At 32.0% G+C, this 21659-nt stretch overlaps 1 protein-coding gene across 1 annotated transcript in view; it reads right to left on the bottom strand.

Annotated features, from left to right (window-relative positions):
* LOC124365929 (titin-like) overlaps positions 1–21659 on the bottom strand; it is a 256928-nt gene that overhangs the window by 6103 nt on the left and 229166 nt on the right. Inside the window, 16 exon segments of the mRNA XM_046822067.1 lie at positions 978–1052; positions 2737–3036; positions 3850–3997; positions 6377–6531; positions 8308–8592; positions 9408–9571; positions 10388–10657; positions 12138–12282; positions 14385–14520; positions 15525–15682; positions 16491–16645; positions 16976–17087; positions 17700–17975; positions 18433–18589; positions 19252–19364; positions 20460–20716. Of these exon segments, the coding sequence (XP_046678023.1) occupies positions 978–1052; positions 2737–3036; positions 3850–3997; positions 6377–6531; positions 8308–8592; positions 9408–9571; positions 10388–10657; positions 12138–12282; positions 14385–14520; positions 15525–15682; positions 16491–16645; positions 16976–17087; positions 17700–17975; positions 18433–18589; positions 19252–19364; positions 20460–20716 (2906 nt within the window).

Genomic DNA, 21659 nt, shown 5'->3' with positions numbered 1-21659 from the left:
TCCTGATTATTTTAAAGCTATAAAAGTACAATTATTTTTAAATACTTAGTTTAAACCCTTACCAACCTAAAAATATGCAAAGACAAAAAACGTTATCTATTTATTTTTTAAGAACAGTTTTAATTTTCACATATACTGTGAGGGCTAAAAAAAATTGCCAGCTATTCTTCACGATTGATCTGCTTTGTTGCAGATTTGCTACAAAGTTAATGACATACAACCAGACACACTCAGTCCATTGGCTACCGCACATGAGTAGTCATTTTCACGCCATCCTGAAGTTCCAATTACATTATATTTTATTCAACATTTATTTTACCTTTATAACATAATTTTTTTAATTATTTTCATTCGTTAATCTGTTATATTGGGATTTCAACATTCAACATTCTTTTCTCTGACTTACAATAATAATATACTTTCCCAAAAATTTCCATTTTTTAAAGTTTTGAGTTATAAATGAATAAAAAAAAGCATTGTTAAACATATTTTTGTTCGATTTCTTATGAAAGTAGAACAGTATCTCACAAATTGTGAGTCTTATTACAATCACATAAGACTCAATGGGTATGGGTCTGAGTCCTACCCATTTTAATGTGGAGCAGTAAACTTTATACTTCTAGTAAGAAGAAAACAAACTAAACAAATATATTTACACTAAACTTTATATTTTTTTAATTGGAAAAGTAAAACACAAAGACAATGACAGTATACAAATGGTTTACCAAGCAAGTTGTTATATTATATAAATAATATGAACATTTTAATTAGCTATAATTCACACCATTCTTCTCAGAGAAACATAACCTGTTTACGTATTAGTACCAAAACTGATAGAATAAATTTTAATTAATATTTGTTTATAAGAGGTGATAGAATATTCAGATGTTTGCCAGAAATTGGGTGGTGGCAACTTGCACCCTGCCGACACACATTACAGACACAGCACATTATCCGTGTACCACAATACAACTTACAGTAGGTGCCTGGCTTGACTGGAGGGTAAATGCCAAGCAAAGCATACAAAGCTTGTTCTGTCAACTCGTTCATCCCTGAATGTAAGCAAAATAAGCACATATGTTAATGCATAAGCGTTAGTTGCACAGCATTGTATTCTTGGCCAACATTGAAACTAAAAGTAAAACTTTTCAACTATGATTAAGTTCAGAAAATTTGTTTTTCAAGAGATTTCAAACAATATACTGTCATGAAATACTGTTAATGAAAAGTGACTTGATTGTAAAGTGGTTTAAAAATGTAAGATCAGATTTTTATGAGTAAACCATGTATAAAATCATTTTACAACACAATATAAGCATAATTTGTAGCTCGATTAAATAAGAATACAGTAGTTTTTTTATTATTTGGCCCACCATATAATCCAACTTGGTCATGAACATTTTGGTAAAATATTATTTGTAAAAATAATACCTCAAACGCCTATAAAAAGTGTTCAAACCTCATACTATAGTGTACAGCATGATTCAATAAGCACAGATTAAGTGCTAATATTGATAGTGATAGTGATCAAATGTATAAAAATTAAGTAAATTTTGAAATGAGTAATATGGATATGAATGGTTATTTTGGTTACACTGTTGTCATCTGTGTGTGTTAAGATGATTGATGATGCTTTGATGAATATCTCTGCTTTTAGAGCATTCAACAGATTATCCAATTGCATACGAAGCTACATAACCATCATTCAGTCAACGTAATTCCATATTGTAAAAATAAATAAATTGTATGGAAATATTGTCACCATGGAAAAGTTTTGCTAATTGCTCATCGTGAAAGAGGAATGAGGATGTACCATTTTCCATACTAATGAAAAAAGGAAGTGTATCATATCTCTTGTGGTTTAGATTTGTACATCGTTCACTTTCCATCTATATATTTAACTGGTACAATTAATTTTATTCGTTAAAATGTAAACTATAAAAATCATCTAAATTAATAGTTGTTAATTATTATTTTCACAATAAAACATGTTGTACACAATTTATTACTTATATTTATTGTTTAATCATGCTTGAAACTTTAATTACTCTAGATTGTATAATAGTATGATTTATAATCAATAATATTTGCATCTGTTATTTTAAATGTTAATATATTTTATATTCAGCACTTTCTTTTTATTTTTTTCATTGTTTTTTTGATTTTCTACACAGTTATTAATCAATTTGTTTATTTCTAAAGATATATACTGGCATTCAAATGCTAAAAACCAGTTTCATTTCAAAAATACAATTGTAAATGACGTCATTGTGTCAATCTCAATAAGAGTGGTTTCTTTCAGAAACATAACCAAGTTAATTATGTTGTTAAAAAATGCAATTGAAGAGAAGAATATGATATTGTATGTTTATATATTTTGTATTGCATGAGTGAGACTCAATACAAAAATAAAATGATTTCAACTATGAAATACTATACTGTATGAGACATTTTCAGAAAATCTGTTTTAAAATTCATATTTAAAAGCCATGTAGGATGTGAAAAATAGATATGCATTATACTAAAATGGCATTGGCTTTTAAAGGAATAGATTTACACCAATCAAAAGCAATAAAGCTCTTTTAAGAAAACAAAAGGGTTACATTTTGACAGAACATTAATTTGTCCATGTTATGAAGCTGTTTAAAGCATATATAAGCAGTTAATATTTATTTTATCCCAAAAGGCGACTAACATGAATAAAAAAGAAACAGGAACTGGTAAGGATGGACTTACTTATCCTCCTGCCGGCAATGATGGGATCCTCCGAGATGTAAGGCTCACTCTCACCCTCCTTGTTGCGAGCTGTTATACGGAAGACATAAGCAGTGTTTAGCACCAGGTCGCTCATACTGAGACTTGTCTCTGAGACAGTAGCCAGCGTCTGCCAACTCTTCTTGCTGGCCTCCTTGCGCTGAATGGTATAGTCCACCACTGGGGTACCTCCGTCGTCCGCCGGCTCCCGCCAGCTTATGGTGCACGCTGTCTCCGTCATACCCGTTGCTTCCAGTGGCCCACGTGGTGGAGTTGGCTTGCCTGCAACAATAATTTTATAGCTGCAAAGTGCTATATTGAGTTTGCACCTTTGTTTTGCACAGTACGCATCTAAATCCATGAAAATCTTCCAGTGTTTATTTTATAGGACAAATTAAGACGGTTTACTGTTAAACATGCATTCACAAAACTAGATTGTACAAGAATAGTCTTTTTAATACTACAGCCAAACATTATGTAAAATATATATATATATATATATATATATATATATATATATATATATATATATATATATATATATCCATACAGTAAGTGGCAAGAAGGGGCATTCAAATACAAATTGGAATCTCCCAATTTGATTGTTATTGCAAAAGAGATCAAAAAACTAAATATGATTATCACTCAAAATATTAGAATGAAAATATGATTTAGCTCATGTTACTTAAAATTTTTTTTCATCAAAGCCAACAGAACATTCAAAACCTAAAAGGATTGTCTGCACCAAAAGTTTGGTGAATTGAGCCAAAGATAGATACTAATGACATAGGTGTTGATGCAATACAATACAATATAAATAATCCCTATCAACAACTGTTGTATGATTTCTAATAGCTCTTTAACCATTTGCTCACCCAAATCTTATTTGAATAATTATTAGATCTATTCATTTACTTATTTTCAGCGAATTTACAATTAAAATTATACAAGAAAAAATAACAGACGCTGAGAGAAGATGAGAGAGAGTGAGAGAGATGGTGAGATGCTGAACACTTTGAAACCATTGTCACTCCTCTAAACCAAGGAAAATATGAAACACATTATTCTACAAGTTTTCTCAGTCTGGCTACTTACCGTAAATTGTCCTGACGACGACAGGTTCACTAGTCAGGGCCTCCGATGTGCCAACAGGATTCTGACTGAACACACGGAACATGTACTCCGTGTTCTCTATCAGTTTTTCCACATTGTAAGATGTAGATGAGGGCTCAACATCAGCGGCCTGTTCAGTTACAACTGGATTAGTGAACAAATTCTACTTGTAAAGCTAAATTTGATTATAACATCAATTGCATGTGATTTCCTCTACATTGTACATAATGTCATGGTTGAATAGAACTATTTATTTATTTAGATGAAGGACAACAGCTAATAAAAATATTTTGGATTATTAGAATGCTCATTTACATTTCTTTTGAGGTACAATATGTACTGAGTATGAATTATTTTAAATACAAAGAAAGTAGGTTTTCTTACATGAATTGAAAAATTAATCTCCTCTTCTCATAAAGTTCCCATGTGAATGTTGAGTTTATCTCCAGTTCACCTTCCGCTTACTCAACTAAAGCTAAACTCAAAATTCACATTGAAAAAACCCTCTCCACCATAGCTATATAATGTGTACAAAGTTCCTAGTTGCATTAACAGTTTCCCATATCAAGTGATGGCACATTAGGTTTTCTTTTACATACATAACATTTTAAAAATATAAATAAAGGCTAGAGTCAAAATCTGGAACCTAGCAAAAGTATATCTACAAGATAAATGGGTACATAGTCCAGCAATTAATCTAATAACCTATTTTCTAAACGAAGATTCTCTTTGCAGCACTTGAATTCCCCCAAAGACAAACCCTATAACACAAATGGCTATGGAATAAGCCATAATATGTCATTAAAAGAGTATCAGATTTGGAACAAATCTTGAGCTTTCTTAGCAAATATGTCACCCTTGTCAGCTCTTGTAAATGTCAACATGAACACTAATTTAGTTTAGTACCAAGAACAAATCCCAATAGTTTTACAGATTTAAGTAAGCATACATTCTCATTATTTATTTGACTTCTTAATGTAAAAACTATATTCTATGTTTTATCTTCATTAATTAATAGTTTGTTTGCAGAGTACCAATGTTTTGTTAATTTTAAGGATGTTGTTAGTTGTGTAGTAACATTAGGAATGTCCACACCTGTACTAACCATAGTGGTACTCTCAGCATATAATATATACAGAGAAGGTTCATAGACACTGAAGTCATTAACATAAACTAGAAATTAAGATATAGTGATAATTTGCACAACTTCACTGTGACATGATTTAAGTTTTGTGTTCTATTCAGAATTGGTTTATATACTGAAGAATTTAACACGTTCGCTACCACCATGTTAAGAAAAGTCGTATACCTACAGACCAGCCGGCTCAAATATGAGCCGCACGGTTTCTTCCTGTGCACCGGCGTCCCAAATATGCACCGCTCGGGGCACCTCAAATAGACTGACGTCCCATATTTGCGCCGCTGTTTGGATGCCACTATTATTGCCATGAAAAATCACTGGTCTATTTTAGAGGCTTGATACTTTTGTATTGGTCTATGGGGATGTCTGGCTCACATGTGGGACGCTTGGTCTCTGGATATCTTAAAAATTACGTCCTATCATGGCCTATCATGCCAACTTGTTATAACCAGTGGCACAATAATTAGACTATGAATATGTGAGCACTTAAATATAATGTAGCGTGGAACATTTTGAATATAAGTGTAAATTTAATAACTTATTTAATAAATGTTCACTTATTTTGTTAAATAGTTATGACATATGGGTTAACACTCATGTATTATGTCTTGTAGAGTAAAAAGAACCCCATTTATGTTTTTGTACCTTGAAATAAAATAAACTTTATTTCTACTCTATTTTCTTATATTCTACTTTTTTAATTTCTTAAATTAAAATTCTTGTAGGCCTATAGCCTAATAAGATATGTATGATAATACATTCAATGAACTTGTATTTATGACTCTGTTGTTTGAGCTTTTGTACCATGAATTAAAATACTATCATAATAAGATATGCATGTTTGATTGAAACTTACCCTAAAACCTATAGTAATTGAGCAAATAAATAGTGGCTCATATATGGGACGCTTGGTCTACGTTAAGATTTTGATGCTATAGACCGAGCGTCCCACATATGCGCCGCCGTAAAAATTACGCAAATTAGCAATATATCAAATAAGAACAGTACAGACGTACATTTTAGGTTATTTTGTTGAATTATAGCTCAATGCAACAATATTTTATCCTTGGTCTATGGTTAGTCTCACACCAATCATTCTCGGTCTGTGTAGAACAACCACATTTTGTAACATTGGTCTGTTACGGTGACCCGGGCGGCGCAAATATGCGCCGCCTGGTAGCGAACGTGTTAATGCACCCAGAAAGTGAGTAGCCAGTTTTTATGGCTTTGGTCTTATGGTAATTTTATGTTAATTATAACCATTTTATATAATCTTCTGGTATGTGACCTGACCTAGAATGTTTTAAATGTTTTTCTCATCTATAAACTGAGCTAAATAAAAATTCCAACTCAAGCTCAATATCTTACCTTAGTCCAGATCAGTTTGGTGGCCTCGCACTTCTCCAAGATATACTTGGTAAGTTGCAGGCCTCCGTCATCCAGAGGTGGCTTCCATTCTACTGTAATAGATTCAGCCATGATGTTGCTGAATGTTATTGGCCCCTCTGGTTTGCCTGGCTTGTCTGCAAAGCGAAGACTTTTTTAATTCGAATGGATCAACTTTCTTAGCTACATTATAGAAATTAAAAACTAACATTTTGAATACTGATGTATTTCCTTTATACCATATTTTCTAAAGGGAATGGTCTGGATCTCCATATATTTTTTTGTTAGTAAACTAATCAGATAAACATAAAAACACAACTGTCACCTAAAATGTGTACGCAAGATTAATTTCATAATAAAGAATACGGTTGTTTTCTCCTGTTAAAATACACAAAATGAATATAGACCCAAATTAAATGGTTACTTGAGTTGTCACCGCAGTGATATTTCATTTATCTATCAATCTATCAAGAATGGTGATTAAATATTGTATTTTGAAGACATTTATGATCAAAAGTAATTATTTCCTTCGTTACTAAATTATTATTTTAAGGAAATAAAATTTCCATTTGTTGAGGATAACTAAGAGACAAAACCACACTGTTATTGTCCATGAACTTCTGTAAGCTTTACAAAGATTAGTTCATTTTCCATGGACCAATTTAAAAAGGAGACGTTTATCTACGATATTGTAAGAGATAAACAGAAGATGGTGGAACATTAAGCAACTTTCAGATAGTGAATAGGGGGATTGTCTATGACCTGCCATATACAATTTTATTGTTTTTACGGACAAATAAATCAATGATTTTGGTCACTTATAATAGAGTACTTATGAAAAGCACCAAAGATGCCATATGGTGTATTTATGCCATTACGTGGTAATGGTGGTGTGACAACATGATAGAAATTATGGTAATAATGTGCTCTCTATAGACTTAAAACAACCCTAGTTGATATTTAGTGAAGTAACTAGATGACAGTATAGATTGGGAGTTGCACACTTCACACAGTCACGGTGAATGAGAGGTCTGGCGGAGAAAACCACTTTGACAAATGTACAAGAGGAGCTAGCGTTTGTTGACTGCCGGGGTTTATATATATATATATATATATATATATATATTCAGTATTGGTCTTCTATTATTCCATGTATAAAAAGTAATAATACAGAACCTACATAGTATTTTAATGGCCAAAAAAGGATTAAAACCATTCTCTACATAACACTACATTAGTAAAACATTAGTAGTATAGACAAATGTTAGTGCCAGTAAGTGAGACAATATAAAAGAGAAATAATTAAATAATTAGTTTGATCAATGTTTAATTGATACTCAAAGAGAAATCTCAATTTATACCCTTGAAATAATACAAGAATATTTTAAGATTGTGAAGAGAAGAGTTTTAACTTGTAATTTGACATTTTAATAGTGGTAAATATAAACATTATAAGAAGACTATGTATCCAACTTTGTTATAGTGTAAATGGCCAATTACAGTGTGTGTATTTATTATAAACAGGTAATTAGTAAATTAAATTTCAACATAATTTTAGAACCCCTTAAGTAACATTGCACTAACAGTCTGCACACCCAATGCTCCATGATTCTGGGAAATCTTCTGTCTAGTGGATAACCTCTAAGCATGGTTTAACTCCCATGGGAGCTAACAACTAATTCTGTAAGGTAGTAATCAAATAATATGTGTCTAGCCTAGATTTCAAAAAAATATTTATATTGAATGACAAGCCTTCATGAAAATTCGACCGCTATTAAAGATTTTTCAACACATGTTAGAGCCTGTAGGAAAGACTCAAAAACAGACTAATATATATATCACCATAAATAATAACGGAAAAGAAGAAAATATGAACGGATGAGGTAGTAACTGTCTAAACATAAACAACTCACCAATGACCCTGAGTGTGAGATCAGCTGAGGCAGAGCCAGCAGTGTTAGTTGCTCTCACAGTGTAAATGGCTGTGTCTGCTCGTTCCACTGAGTATATTGCTATTGTTGTTGTCTTTTCATCTACAAAGATCTTGCACTTTTGTCCCGATGTCAGTGCCTGTCCATTCTTCTCCCACAAGATCTCAGGTCGAGGGAATCCGCTGAACGCGACTTCCGGTTTCCATTGAGCAGCGATATTCAGCCTCTGGGTCTGTACAGCCTCAGGGACTACCAGTGTGGGAATATCTGTTAGCAAACATAGGGTAGTCAGAATAAAGAAATAACACGATTACATTTTTCAAACAAGCGTAAGATGGAATCAAATGTTTTGATGACAATACATAAAGCCACTGCAAAATTAATCACAAAACCTGCATTATCAGCAATTATGAGCAAGTAAAAATTTGGATTTTACAATAATACTCACACTTATATTACATGTTAGCTTGATTGAATTAGACAGCCCAGCATAGAATATTATAAAACACGTTTCCACTATAAATGTGCCAATAGATCAGAAATTTTGTTATAGCTCTTAAAAATCTGGACAGAATGGAAAATGTGTAATGGAAAAGGTGAGATAACTGTAGAGACCACCATACCACCAAATTAACTGACTAACAACAAAGTCTCATCCTTACCATCAACTAGGTCTGCCAAATAAAACACATCCAGCAATCTATAAAGTGTTTGATTAATGCACTCAATTTCAAGTTTGCTTTTAAAAGTTTTGTTAAAAACACTACCTCCATAAAAATACAGCCTAATTAATATTTGACCTAGTTGCTTATTAGACTACGGTATATTCAAGCATAATAAGAAACATTGTTCCAAACATAATAAAGAATCAAATTTATAATTTTTTATTTATTCAGTTAATAAAACTGAAATTATATGTTCACACACAAAATATATGTACAAATACTGTTATAAATTTAAAGTAATCTAAAATTAAAATATATTGATATTTTGAATTTTAAAACTGAAGTAATCACAAACTATTTCTTATACGTTTTGTTTATTTCATTGTCCCTTAGACTTGCAATAAGGACATAACTGACCTTGGACAACGAGTTTACAGCTGGTCTCGGCAGAACCGGCAGAGTTGGTTGCCTTGCAACTGTAGGAGCCAGTTGCTGACTCGTTGCAGTCGGGAATCAGGAAGGAGGCAACTCGATTCTCAAATGTCTGCTTCTTTGACTTGAGGGGCTTGCCGTTTCGGAACCTGAACACATACAAGGCTCTTCATTTTACTGGTCTAACGTTTAGAAACCCCTCTTACTTACTGTGCTTGATATGGAACAGAAGCTCATTATTTATAGACTTTAATGGGCCATAGGACACCAAATAACTAACAAATCTTAGTTTTTTAACATATAATGTTATTTAACGCCTCTCACCAGGCTTATAAGGTTAGACAAATATTCAAGCAAGAGATTTTTACTATAAAGTTCAGTTGTATAAGAAATACAACTATTAAAGCTAGTTATTTATTTACACATATTTAAGGTATCTTTTATTGATTTCTTTTTCAGTAGTGAAAAAGCCTTTTAGTAACTGCCTGATTCAACGTATATCTAAAAAAATAACTTTAAGCTGTCAAACAGTTCCAAATTACAATTTCATATATTTTTAATGGAAAATTATTAGCATGTTCATTGTTGTGGTGACACACAAGCACTAAGGAGTGTAGCAGGTAAACATCACTTGGAGTTTTATTATTTCCTACAATTATTTTCCTTGACTCAACTTTGTTATTAAGGCGAAAATTTGAAAAATCGTGGTAATTATTTAAATGTATCACTTTGTCTTTATTATCTACAATGGATTTACTAATTAACAAAATGAGTCTTTCAAATGAGCATAGATTTGTGGACAATATTTACTTAAAAATATTTAAATCACAATAGTAAAACATATTGTACCCAACATATATATATATATATAATACACATATACTTACTGTAATGAATGGAATGGATTTAAAAAAGCAAAAAACTCTTGATAAACATAGTTATAATATTATACAGAAACCACCAACCATTTGATTTCAGGAAGAGGAGTACCACCGACAACACACTGGAGGGTGATGCTCTTGCCCAGGCCCACGGAGGAGTCCTTGAGAGGTTCCTGGATGACTGGAGGCTCAGCTGCCACTGGGGTGGAGATCCTCACATACTTGGTACTGTTTGAGTTGGGACCTCGACCAACTTCGTTTTCTGCAGCCACTCGGAACATGATCTCTGCGTCATGTTTCATGTTGGTGACTTTGTGGGTTGTCACTGTTATTGTTTCCTTTACCTCATGCCATCTGGAGGCAACAAACAATTTACTGTATTTCTCATTGCAAACAAATTCTTCAAAAAATTTCACTATCCCTATTTTGATTCTGATAGTTTGTAAAATAATTTAATATTCATGATAAAGATTGGTTTAACCAAATTTCTGCCGTGAACACAAAATCAAATCAGAGAGTGAAAGAAAATTCATGAAGATATATATATTGAAGTTGTATAGCATAAATTATTGGTCCTTTCTTAAAATGTCAATAATTTTCCAACATCTATTGCCTTAGATTTGTTTTCAATCTGGATTTAACAGTTAGTTCATTCATTATGGTCTGCCAAAAATTCTCCATCACGAACATGAATGGTTACAATGGGTTTGTCCGCTACATCACATAAAGGACCATTTTCAAAACTGTTTGTAACATTAACAAGAGGGAGATTTTTACCTTTGAATTTTGATTCAAAGAAATTATTCCATATTCAAATATAGCTTTAAGTTGGGAGAAAGGTAGATTTCATGATCACCATCTCAAAATGTTAAACTGAAGACGTATTATTTATTAGTGTAGATGTTTAATTGGCACAACACTGATTGGACAATAACTCTCAATGGTGGCATGTTAATATAATTGTAACACTATCAAACATTTAGAAACTCCATAGTCTTTAAACATTAAAACACAAATATTGCTATAACCATATCAATTTCTTGGGGAAAAATATGGGCTAGACTTAGTTATAGTTAGTCATTAATTGAATAATAAAAAAAACTCATAATGGTTCAATTGTATAATTCAAAAACTTTTAACAGACACCACCTTAAAATCTTAAGTGATATAAAAAAGTGAAGGCTTATAAGTTATTAATAGTTATCTAATATGTAAAAAAAATATAGATTTTGGGCAGTATTGGGTATTAATGCAGCTGAGTTAAAAATTTTGCACAAATGCGAATGACCGACATTTTAAAACGTTTTATTCGTTAAATTTGGCTAATGAACCCATCCAAACTATGCAAATATGTCTGTGCATCAAGTTTAGTCTGGATATAATAAAAATGATGGCAGTTATCGTGTTCACAAGCTTGCATTATTTTTCTTAATCCCAAACATATATATACATTTTTAGATTATGGTTGTTTTGGTTTCTGGGGTCATGGTCAGAGAAAATGAAAAAAATCTCCTGAAAATCCATCATGAAGGTGACTGACTACAATAGGCAGATTTCTGCTCTTAGTGTCATAGTGAAGAGAAAAGTGTATTGACATAAAATGGATAACAGTGATGATAGGGAAACTACACAATCAATCTGGTTCAAATGTGTCTCTGCTGTCCAATTTAACCTGATACGTCATGTAATTTTAATTTATAAAATTTGAAGATTTATGTCAAATTTTTGTCATGAGTTTCCTACAAATCAAAACTTTGAAAAATGCTTAAACCCCATTGACATTTTTATGAAACATAATTGAAAGTATAATCTAGATTAGGGCATAATAACTCACTCCATAAACTCTTCTTTGTCATGGAACTCCAGGATGTATCGGATGATAGGAGCATTTCCATCCTTTTCTGGAGCCTTCCAGTGTAGAGTGACAGAGTCGTCTGTCACCTCCAACACGTCTGGCGTTCCTGGCTCCCCAGGCACCTCTGCAAGAGGGACATACCAGAGATAACACAATAACAGAAGGAAACCATATACACACAAATATATATATAAAGATTATGACGGCATGAAATTCAGGTCAAATACTTGAAAAATACTTAAATATTTAATTGTTTTGTATGGTGTCTGAGAAATATTTTAAATACATTATTTTTTCCTGATAGAAATAAAAGGAAGAAAACTAGATATTCAATATAAATTAGTATTCATGATATATTATGTGCCTAAGCAAAATTACAATTTCCTTAGTAAATTTTAAATACTTCAAATTTAAACATAAACCAATAAATAATTTTAAATTGATTATTTAGTACTTAAGTAATAATATTTATGGATGTGTAAATTACTGACAGTAAAACCAGTGAAAATTTACTTTCATAATGTATATGGGAATAATCTACAAGTTAAGTGGATCACATTAAAAGATCAGCTTAATTATACTCAATATCATTTTTACACTTTCAACAGAAACTTCAGTAATTTAACACTTTGAGTATGTTCCACATATATAAAAGTTACTGTAAATTTCCCAAAACATGCAGATCATGTTCTATAACATAATTGGTATTTTAAATGTTGTTTTACAATGGCTACATCCTGATAACTTTATCAGTGATATATGTAAATATATTAACAACTCAATTCATTGTTAGAATGTAAGTGAGTAGCTTGTAATTTATTTTTGTTTGCCTTGCCCCTTATTCCAATTAAAAGGGACTCCCACCAATGTTTGTCATATGCTATTGTTTACTAATGTATTATGACATCTTGAGAAGGTTTCGGTCTTTTTATTTGTCCTAATAATATTGCTTTTAAAAGCCCTAGTTTTGTATGTTGATGGTATGTGACAATGTGTTGAGATCTATTTTACATATTCTCATCTGACACACTGTTACTTTCCAGTGATATGTTACTGGCCAAATATGCACTCAGATGCTGCCATCATAATACATGGCATAAGTCTACACTGATTACACAACCAGTCGTGGAAGATTGTGCAGATTGGTGATTTTTGCCAACAAAAACCTCATCACAGATCGCACTTCACAACTGGCGGGATTTTCAATTGCAGTGATTATTTCCAAATTCCACTGTATATAAAGTATGATAGGCACAATGCACAATCTACCACGGCTGGTTGAGTACTGAATGTAGGAACACTCTGATGCCAAGATGACGGCATTAGTCCCTCCCATTTCGGCGCCATTTCAAAATGACTGTTGTTTTCTGGACAGCCCTCGTACCTTCAAAGTAACAAATTTTTTAACTAAAATCAGCCAGAGTTTTATTCAGTGTATTGTATTTCAGGATCAGCACTCAAAATTTCAAATGCATTTTAGCAACTTATAGTAAGTGTGCTTTTCTTCACAGTCAAGTAATAAAAGATTGGATGAGAAACTGAATAACAAATTATGTATACTTCAAATACCCTTCCATTTTTACCTGCACCAAAATTAGCATGTCTGATAATAAATTTTCTATGGGAAATTCTTATATTGATTTCAGGAAAAAAAATGGTGCTTATACAATGTAAATTGGCTGTTAGCTCCTACACTATTATGCCACAAAAGACTTCAATCTAGATTACAGTTGACATATTATATAATATAGCAAAATAAACTAAAATTTAATTCCTTAGAGCAAATCCACTTCTAACAGAGGTAATGACTATTTGAGGTCATTCAAGTGTGTTATTTACAAATGTTTTTTTAATTTTCAGTTTCATTAAAATATTGTTTTTATAATTAGCATGTCTTATCCAGTATCGCTTTGGTTGATTGTTGGCTAAAAAACAACAGTCAACAGACAATGCCAACAACCATCAACTGACACCTAGCCACACATTCCTCTTTGGCTTGTAGCCATGGTTCTGTCTTCTTGAGACATCTGGCTCATTGCTTCACAAGAAAGAATATTCAGGATATACTGTTTACGGTTTCTAAATTAAACTAAACAATGCACATGTATGTCCACCAATACTATCTAAATGATTCATCTATTAAAACTGCCAAATTAAAAACTAACTAAAATATCCTGTCATATAAATTGGAATGTGATTACAGTCTTTTAAAGTAAATTAACTTACGCATTATTATCAATGTCATCTCTGCTGAAGCTTCTCCGATAGGATTCTTCAACCTGAGAGTGTATGTTCCAACATCTGACTCTTCCACTTTCTTGATGGTGAGGCATGCAGACTCCTCTCCCAGTGTATAATCCACCTTAAATGCCCAAAATTTATGATGAACATCAGATGTTTTTATATGTTCCAGACAAGAACGCTTTTCATATATGAAATGTATGTCTCATTTTACAGATATAGTTAATACACATCCAAAAACAATTTAGTTTTCTCGATATTATTATTGGTTATTTATATGAAATCTCTAACTTTTTACTTCATCATTTAAATACTCAAAAAGTACAAGCTTTATAAGAAAAACTAAATAGCATTTGAATGTGTATTTATCATACCTTTCAAGTGAGACATTTCTCATTCCTACACATAAGAATAAGGGCTTAAACTGTATAACACTGTGTTAAAATGGGCTAATTTCCCTTTAGCACTCATTTATTGAAAAAAGCCTAAGTAAATTTTGCAAACGCTTTATTTTTTATTTGTAACCTTTATGGAAAGTGAAAAAAGCATAACAAATTTGTTTTGTACAATTTCTGGGTAAGAACAAAATTTTGTTTCACTGTTAAAAATTTTGCTTGCGCTATATTTGTTTTCTGCACCTTTGCTGTACGAAAAGTGGACAGAAGCAAAACAAAAATTTAATTTAATTAGTTTTATTGCAAATAAATTGTAATTTATAAAACATAAATGTATAAAATAAAATACATTGTTTACAATTAAAGCGCACAGTGATAGGAGTATGACTAGCACTGTGCGTATACACATAGTCAGCACTGTGCGTGACCTTCCCACCTATAAATAGATGCATCTGCATCCAGCGACATGGGCATTGATTTACATTTTATAGTCTGTGAAGATTCCAAACGTGAAATAACACAACATAACTGCACTCTGGGTTACCATGAAGACGCAAAAAAAATATAGTCAGAACGTGTATACACGTCCAAGGTGTTAAGAGCAACATTCATGAAATCACGTCAATGGTGTTGAAGGGTTAAAAGTGTTTAAAGTTTAACAATGTTTTTTCTGGGCTAAAACTGAAGGATGTTTCACTACAACTTTAACTCAAAAATGTACTCTACTAACCCTCTTGCTTTTCTTGATGACTGTTCCGTTCATGGTCCATTCATCCGTAGGTGCTGGTGATGCTGTGAATTTAACCTCAATGTTCACATCTTCTCCCTTCTTCACCTTGTACTCCTTTGGTGTGGAATCAACCTTTATTCTTGGAGCAGTTTCCACTTCTGTAAAATTATTTTTTTATTTTTAGAAAATAAGTTTAAATGTACTGTTAATGTTTAGTAAGATAACTGTATTTTATTTAGCCATATAAGGTTTCAAACAATATTTCCAAATTTAATATTCAGTTTAAAAAAATTTTACTTGTGAAAAATATGTATTGATTACAAATAAAGGTTAAATAGTTTACAAGCTATAGAGGCTCAACACAAACAATAATTGGCATCTAATGGGAAATAATGTGATGCTCTATAATGTAAACTGCTTTTGTAAACTGAATATACTTTGTGTAATCAACATTCCTTGTACAATATTCTTTCTTGATATTTCTCTGACAATTCACACATAGGAACAATGGCTTCAATATCTATAAGCTTGTGCTTTTCATTCCAGCTATGGTCTACAGTAGCTGTATTGTAACATCTTCCAACTTTTGCCTTAATTTGGAGATAACTTTCATTAAAAAGAGTCAGATTATACCAATATAAATAATAGTTTACTTTTCTACAAATCAGTCAACATTTAAAAAGAGAATTAACAATAATATGGTAATGAGATCATGCATTAAACTGTTTAGCTCAGGACTAGATTTTTTTATATTTTATAAGTCCAATACAATAGTAGTTGGATCCATAGATAATCACATTTATGACTGACTTCTTCATTTTGTAGGCTTTGTTTAAGCCACAAGGTCTACAAAATCACAAGAGCAAGCTTGCTCATCCTTCAACCTAGCAGCAATTCCCATCCCCTTTGACGTTACAAGTGCATGCAATCTTGGATAGCCTTACTTTCAATATTTGATTGACTTACTTTCGACTTTCAGTTTGGTTGATGTTTTCACGTTGAAGGCAGTGCAGGTTATATCGGTCTGATCCTCAGTGGTGGCTTTCTTGATGATCAACCTCTGCACATTGCCCTCAGTCTTGAAAATGTACTTACTGGATGGCTTGATCTCTTTTCCTTTCCTGTATGCAAATATCAAAAGTAAAAATATAGAAAAATTGTTGAACAATTATTACGTAACTTACATCTGCTTACTAGATAATTTTCCAAACATGTTTGGTTATGATTTATTTTATTACCAACTAATACATATTATATGAACAAGAGAATTTTGTAGATCACTTTGCAATAGCCTAGATCCAAGATCTGTCTAACACCAGACACTAGGGTATATTCCACTAGAGTATAGTAGTACTATTAATTTATATCTATAAGAACTATTTGTTTATTTTTGTTTGTCTCAAATAATACTCAAACAAAACAAATTATTTAGCTAGTTTAGATGAACTTACTTGAGCCACCTGACGTCCACTGGTCGTGACAACTCCACAGTGAACTCTGCATCTGTGTTGATAGGTACCAGAGTTACATCGGGCAGCCTTGTCACAAATTCCACCTCAGGCTCTGTTACCAACAAAAGAATGTTTGAATTAATGTTTGGGCCAAAAACTTATTATTCTGGCATTCTGTACAGTTTCATATTATTCCCTTGAAAATATTTGTTATTAAAATACTGCTTGAAACAAATGTAAAGTAATTAAAATCTGTAGTAAGTAAATTAGCAATTCTGCATTTGTTCCAAGTTTAATATTTTTCCCTAATTTAAATTGAAAGTAAAACATTAAAATAGGTGTTTATATGAAATAAAAATTGAATAATAATAGCTATTTCTATTTATTTTTTATTTTGTTAATTAATGTCACCTTCATATTTTCTTCAGATATGTACCAACTGAAACTCAGACATTGACAGTCACTGACAATGGTACAGCAATGATTAATACTTCTTTCAATGAACAATATAAATTGGTGTTCATGATTTTATACAATATTTAAATTATATGCAAACAACATCTGCATATGGCTGTAGCAAAATGTGACACTTTGAGTTAAATGAGTCACAAAGATGAAAGTGTGAGGTAGCATCAGCATCTAAAGGAATCCTAACTGTTTGTATAATTTTTGAATAATATTGAGTGTTGAATAAATCCCGTATGACCCTGTATGATTTCTGTACCTTCCACAGTGACTCTTGCAGTGGACACCTGATCTGGCTGGTCACCCACTCGGCACGAGTAGGTGCCTCCGTCCGTCAACTCTGCCTGGTAGATCTTCAGCTTCTGCTTCTTGCCATCGATGGACAGTTGAACGTGCTCTGAGAAGTGGAGTTCCTTGTCATCCTTGAACCAGCGGACCAGAGCATCACCCTTGGTCAACTCCACCTCCAGTGTGGCTTTGTCTCCTCTTGTTACAATCACGTCCTGCATCTTGGTGTGGATCTGGGGAGGCAACTCTGCACAGGTAGTAAACAACTCAGGTTAATAAACGATTCACCACATACCTCATTGAGCACTAAAAGTCCAATCCATATTATTGAACAAAATGTAAATTCTATGAAACTGTTGCCAATAAATTAAAAACTTATTCTATATCAATTTAAATTCAATTATAGCTCAGTAAATATGTACAAGTATTTAAATTTATAATTGCTCAAAATCCTAGAGTGAAATGGTCATTAGTTTCCAATATATATCATTAGGTGCACATACATTTACTTCCTCACCTTCAAAACTTGTGTTGCAATTCTGAGCAATGATTCCCACATTTTAACTTATTTTAATAACAATAATAATTCATCAGTTTAGAACTCACACATTTAAATGTCTATTAGAGTAATTCAAACTCTGTAAAAGTTTAACTATAAAATAAGCACTTATTTTTAGGTGATCTGATGATTAATCTACACCCACCGATGACAGTGACTTCAGCAGTGCACTCTTGGTCTCCCAGGGTGCAGGTGTACTCTCCCTCATCATGGACTGAGGTGCTACGGATCAGCAATTTTCTTACATTGCCCTTCTTTTCCACATCTAGTTTGCCAGGAACAGGCTCAATGGGTAATCCGTCCTTAAAAAAAAACAGTGAATTCAATATTCATAGCAATGAATAATCACCTCTTTTGAAGCTCTGTTTATCACATCGTAATCTAAATGAATAAATAATCAATAAATGACAAAACCTTGTCTAAATTTGAACTGTAGTTCAAGCTCAATCTACAAGAGCATGATTTTGATCCCTTTAAACATACAATAAGAGAGGAAAGAAGCATCAATACTCAGTTTTAAGGTTAACCTTAGGAAAGTGATTGTATCTTCTCTTTTTGGCAAGATACTCTATATGAACATGATGGTTTGACTTTGTTCTCAAATGTTTATACAACAATAGTTACAAAAAGTCCTTTTATGTAACTACAGAGCAAAATAAAACAAATTTACTTACAATATGGCCAAAATTGCAGATACATCTAACTTTAATTTTCATTTGAAAAGCAATTTCAAAGAAATATATGACAATGATTAATTAATAAGATTGAATGCCTCTATAAATAATTAAAATATGACACTTTTTGAAATCTAAATCGATTTTGCTTACTAATGCAATATTAAATTAAATATCTTAGTATAATGACGCAATGGTGAGAAAACTTACTAATATTAAACACTATTACAATTTTTAATTAAATTTATTATTACAATGACTTGCAATTATGAGAAGAGCAGATTTCTTACCTTGATCCAGGTCACATCTGCAGTTTCCGAAGAGATTTCAACCTCCAAAATGGCTACTTCTTGCTCCTTGACTTCAAAGTCTTCCAGCTTCCGCACAAAGTCAGGTTTCATACCTGATTAATCAACTATTTATCAGTATACAAAAGAGAGTACTTACTACTATACTTTACCCCTAATTCAGGGTCAGTGTGCACCCTGATAACATAGGGCTTATAAAATGGATGAGATTGTGTACAGTACTCATGCCAATATCTGTCACCAGTTCAAAACTGACAGGTCAACATTTTAAGTGTATTCCAGTTTTAATGTTTCTAAAGTCACTCCAAAATGAACAAGATACTTAGATTTTAAACGAGATGACTAGTTCTAATGTATAATTTCTGTCCAGTATAAATTGTAAAACATTTGTTCATAACTGCTACATTATAAATAATACTTTTCAACTAACATTTCCTAAAAATCTCAATTTAAAAATTAACACTTTTTTAAGCTATTTGTAAGTCAAATCTTTATGTACCTAGAAACCATGATGATTTTAAGCTGATGTTAAGTACTAGGAAAAACAGATAATTTAAGAAATGTAAAATAAAAATATTTTGTGAGGAAACACTCTTAGTGGGAAATAGTAGATTCATTTTCTTTACTTGTTTACTTTCTATGATATTCTTTTATTTATATACCTCATACTTTCATGCTGTCATTTTCAGTATTTGTTAAACTACATTTATTGAAATTTCAATACATATGCAACAGTTAGTAAAGTAACTTATTCAACAGTTAGTATTAGTAAAATAACATATTTGAACAGTTAGTATTAGTAAAGTAACTTCTTATTATTAAGAAGTCCATTAAGAAGTAAAGAAGTCCATTAAGTTATTTTATACAAATAAACAATTCATTATTGCACACAACCTACTTATTACAAAATCCTTGATCTTTTTACTATGTTATCACATATTTGGATTTTTAAAACCGTACACAGGTTACCTGCCGGCCATGCATCTGAGACTTTGCTTTTAACCTAGGGCTAAAATTTTAAACTGTAGTATAAATAGGAACTCGTTTCAAATCCATAAACGTTTAACTTCAGAATTTTTTAATTCGATGCTAATGAATTGTTAAAAATACGACTGACTACCTGTTAATACTAAGGGTTTATAATTTATATTCAATATATATTTTCACAGGATTATTATTATTAAACTGACCGTGTACAACGACAGTACAGGAGGTCAGTTGATCTTTGACACCACAAGTGTAGGTGCCAGCATCGTTAAGAGTGGCTCGCTTGATGATCAGGCGGTGACTGCGCCCCTCCTGCACCAGCTCTCGGTGGTCCATACCGCTCAGCTCGGCGCCGTTGTGCCTCCACTTGGTCGACACAGTGTGAGAAGTCTCACACTCAAGTGTCACTGTCTCTGTCTCATTTAACTCCACATTTGAACGCAGCAATTTTGTGAATGATCTGTTAGTTCCAGACAAACAAACCTTAAGAAACATATACTAGAAGGTTTTTCAACTCTGAAATATTCCTATAGGACTATTACAGGTATCAAAATTATTGCTGAAAACTGGAATATTTATACACATTTAATATTCATTTTCAGGTACACATTAGGATCTTGCCTAAAATGAAAGGTTCAAAATAATTTCATCTTTTCTACGTTGATTTTATAGAAATATCTAATAAATAACTTGTGAACTAATGCATATTTCAACATAAAACTATACTGTGTGTGTAAGTAACACAAAATTCATGTCTTTTTATTCAGGAACTTTTGGACAACTTTGTATTTGTTAATTCAACAATAAAATCACAAGTCCTGTTCACCAGATATACCTGTCTCCTGTCTACTGTATTTACCAGGAATGTCTCTTATTGTATTTTGTCTCCCCTCCCCTTACTCTATTTGATAAGATCCTCATAAAGTTTAATAGCCTATGGAAAATAAACATATATAGTAAGACTAAAATGGGAAACTTCTTCATTTTATTTCAGATAGATATACCTTATGATGTGAAGTATGATCTGATATATATATAGCTTTCCGACATATTTTGCCTCTACCTTTTGATATTTTGTATTTAATAAACGTAATATATTAACTTATTCTTTATGTAACTTGTACTAAATTACTATGTTAAGTATTATTTGATCATTTTAATAATAACAAAAGTTGTGAAGTACAGTATGTTTCTAAGAAAATTGACAGGCATTTCAACCTGTTATATCACAAAGTAATAAAAACATTAAATATTAATTGCATGTCTTTCCATTGCAAATATATGTAACAGTTAAACTCTATTTGATGGCAAAATACTAGTTTTGTGATAGTATGATGAACATTGTGAATCGACAGTCACCAACTCAATGTCAACATTGTGACCAGCGACAGCCAACTTTACCA

This window comes from Homalodisca vitripennis, chromosome 1, assembly GCF_021130785.1.
Source record: "Homalodisca vitripennis isolate AUS2020 chromosome 1, UT_GWSS_2.1, whole genome shotgun sequence".
Lineage (NCBI taxonomy): Eukaryota > Metazoa > Arthropoda > Insecta > Hemiptera > Cicadellidae > Homalodisca > Homalodisca vitripennis.
The sequence above is the reverse complement of the archived record's forward strand: the minus strand, read 5'-3'. Positions and strand labels throughout refer to the sequence as shown.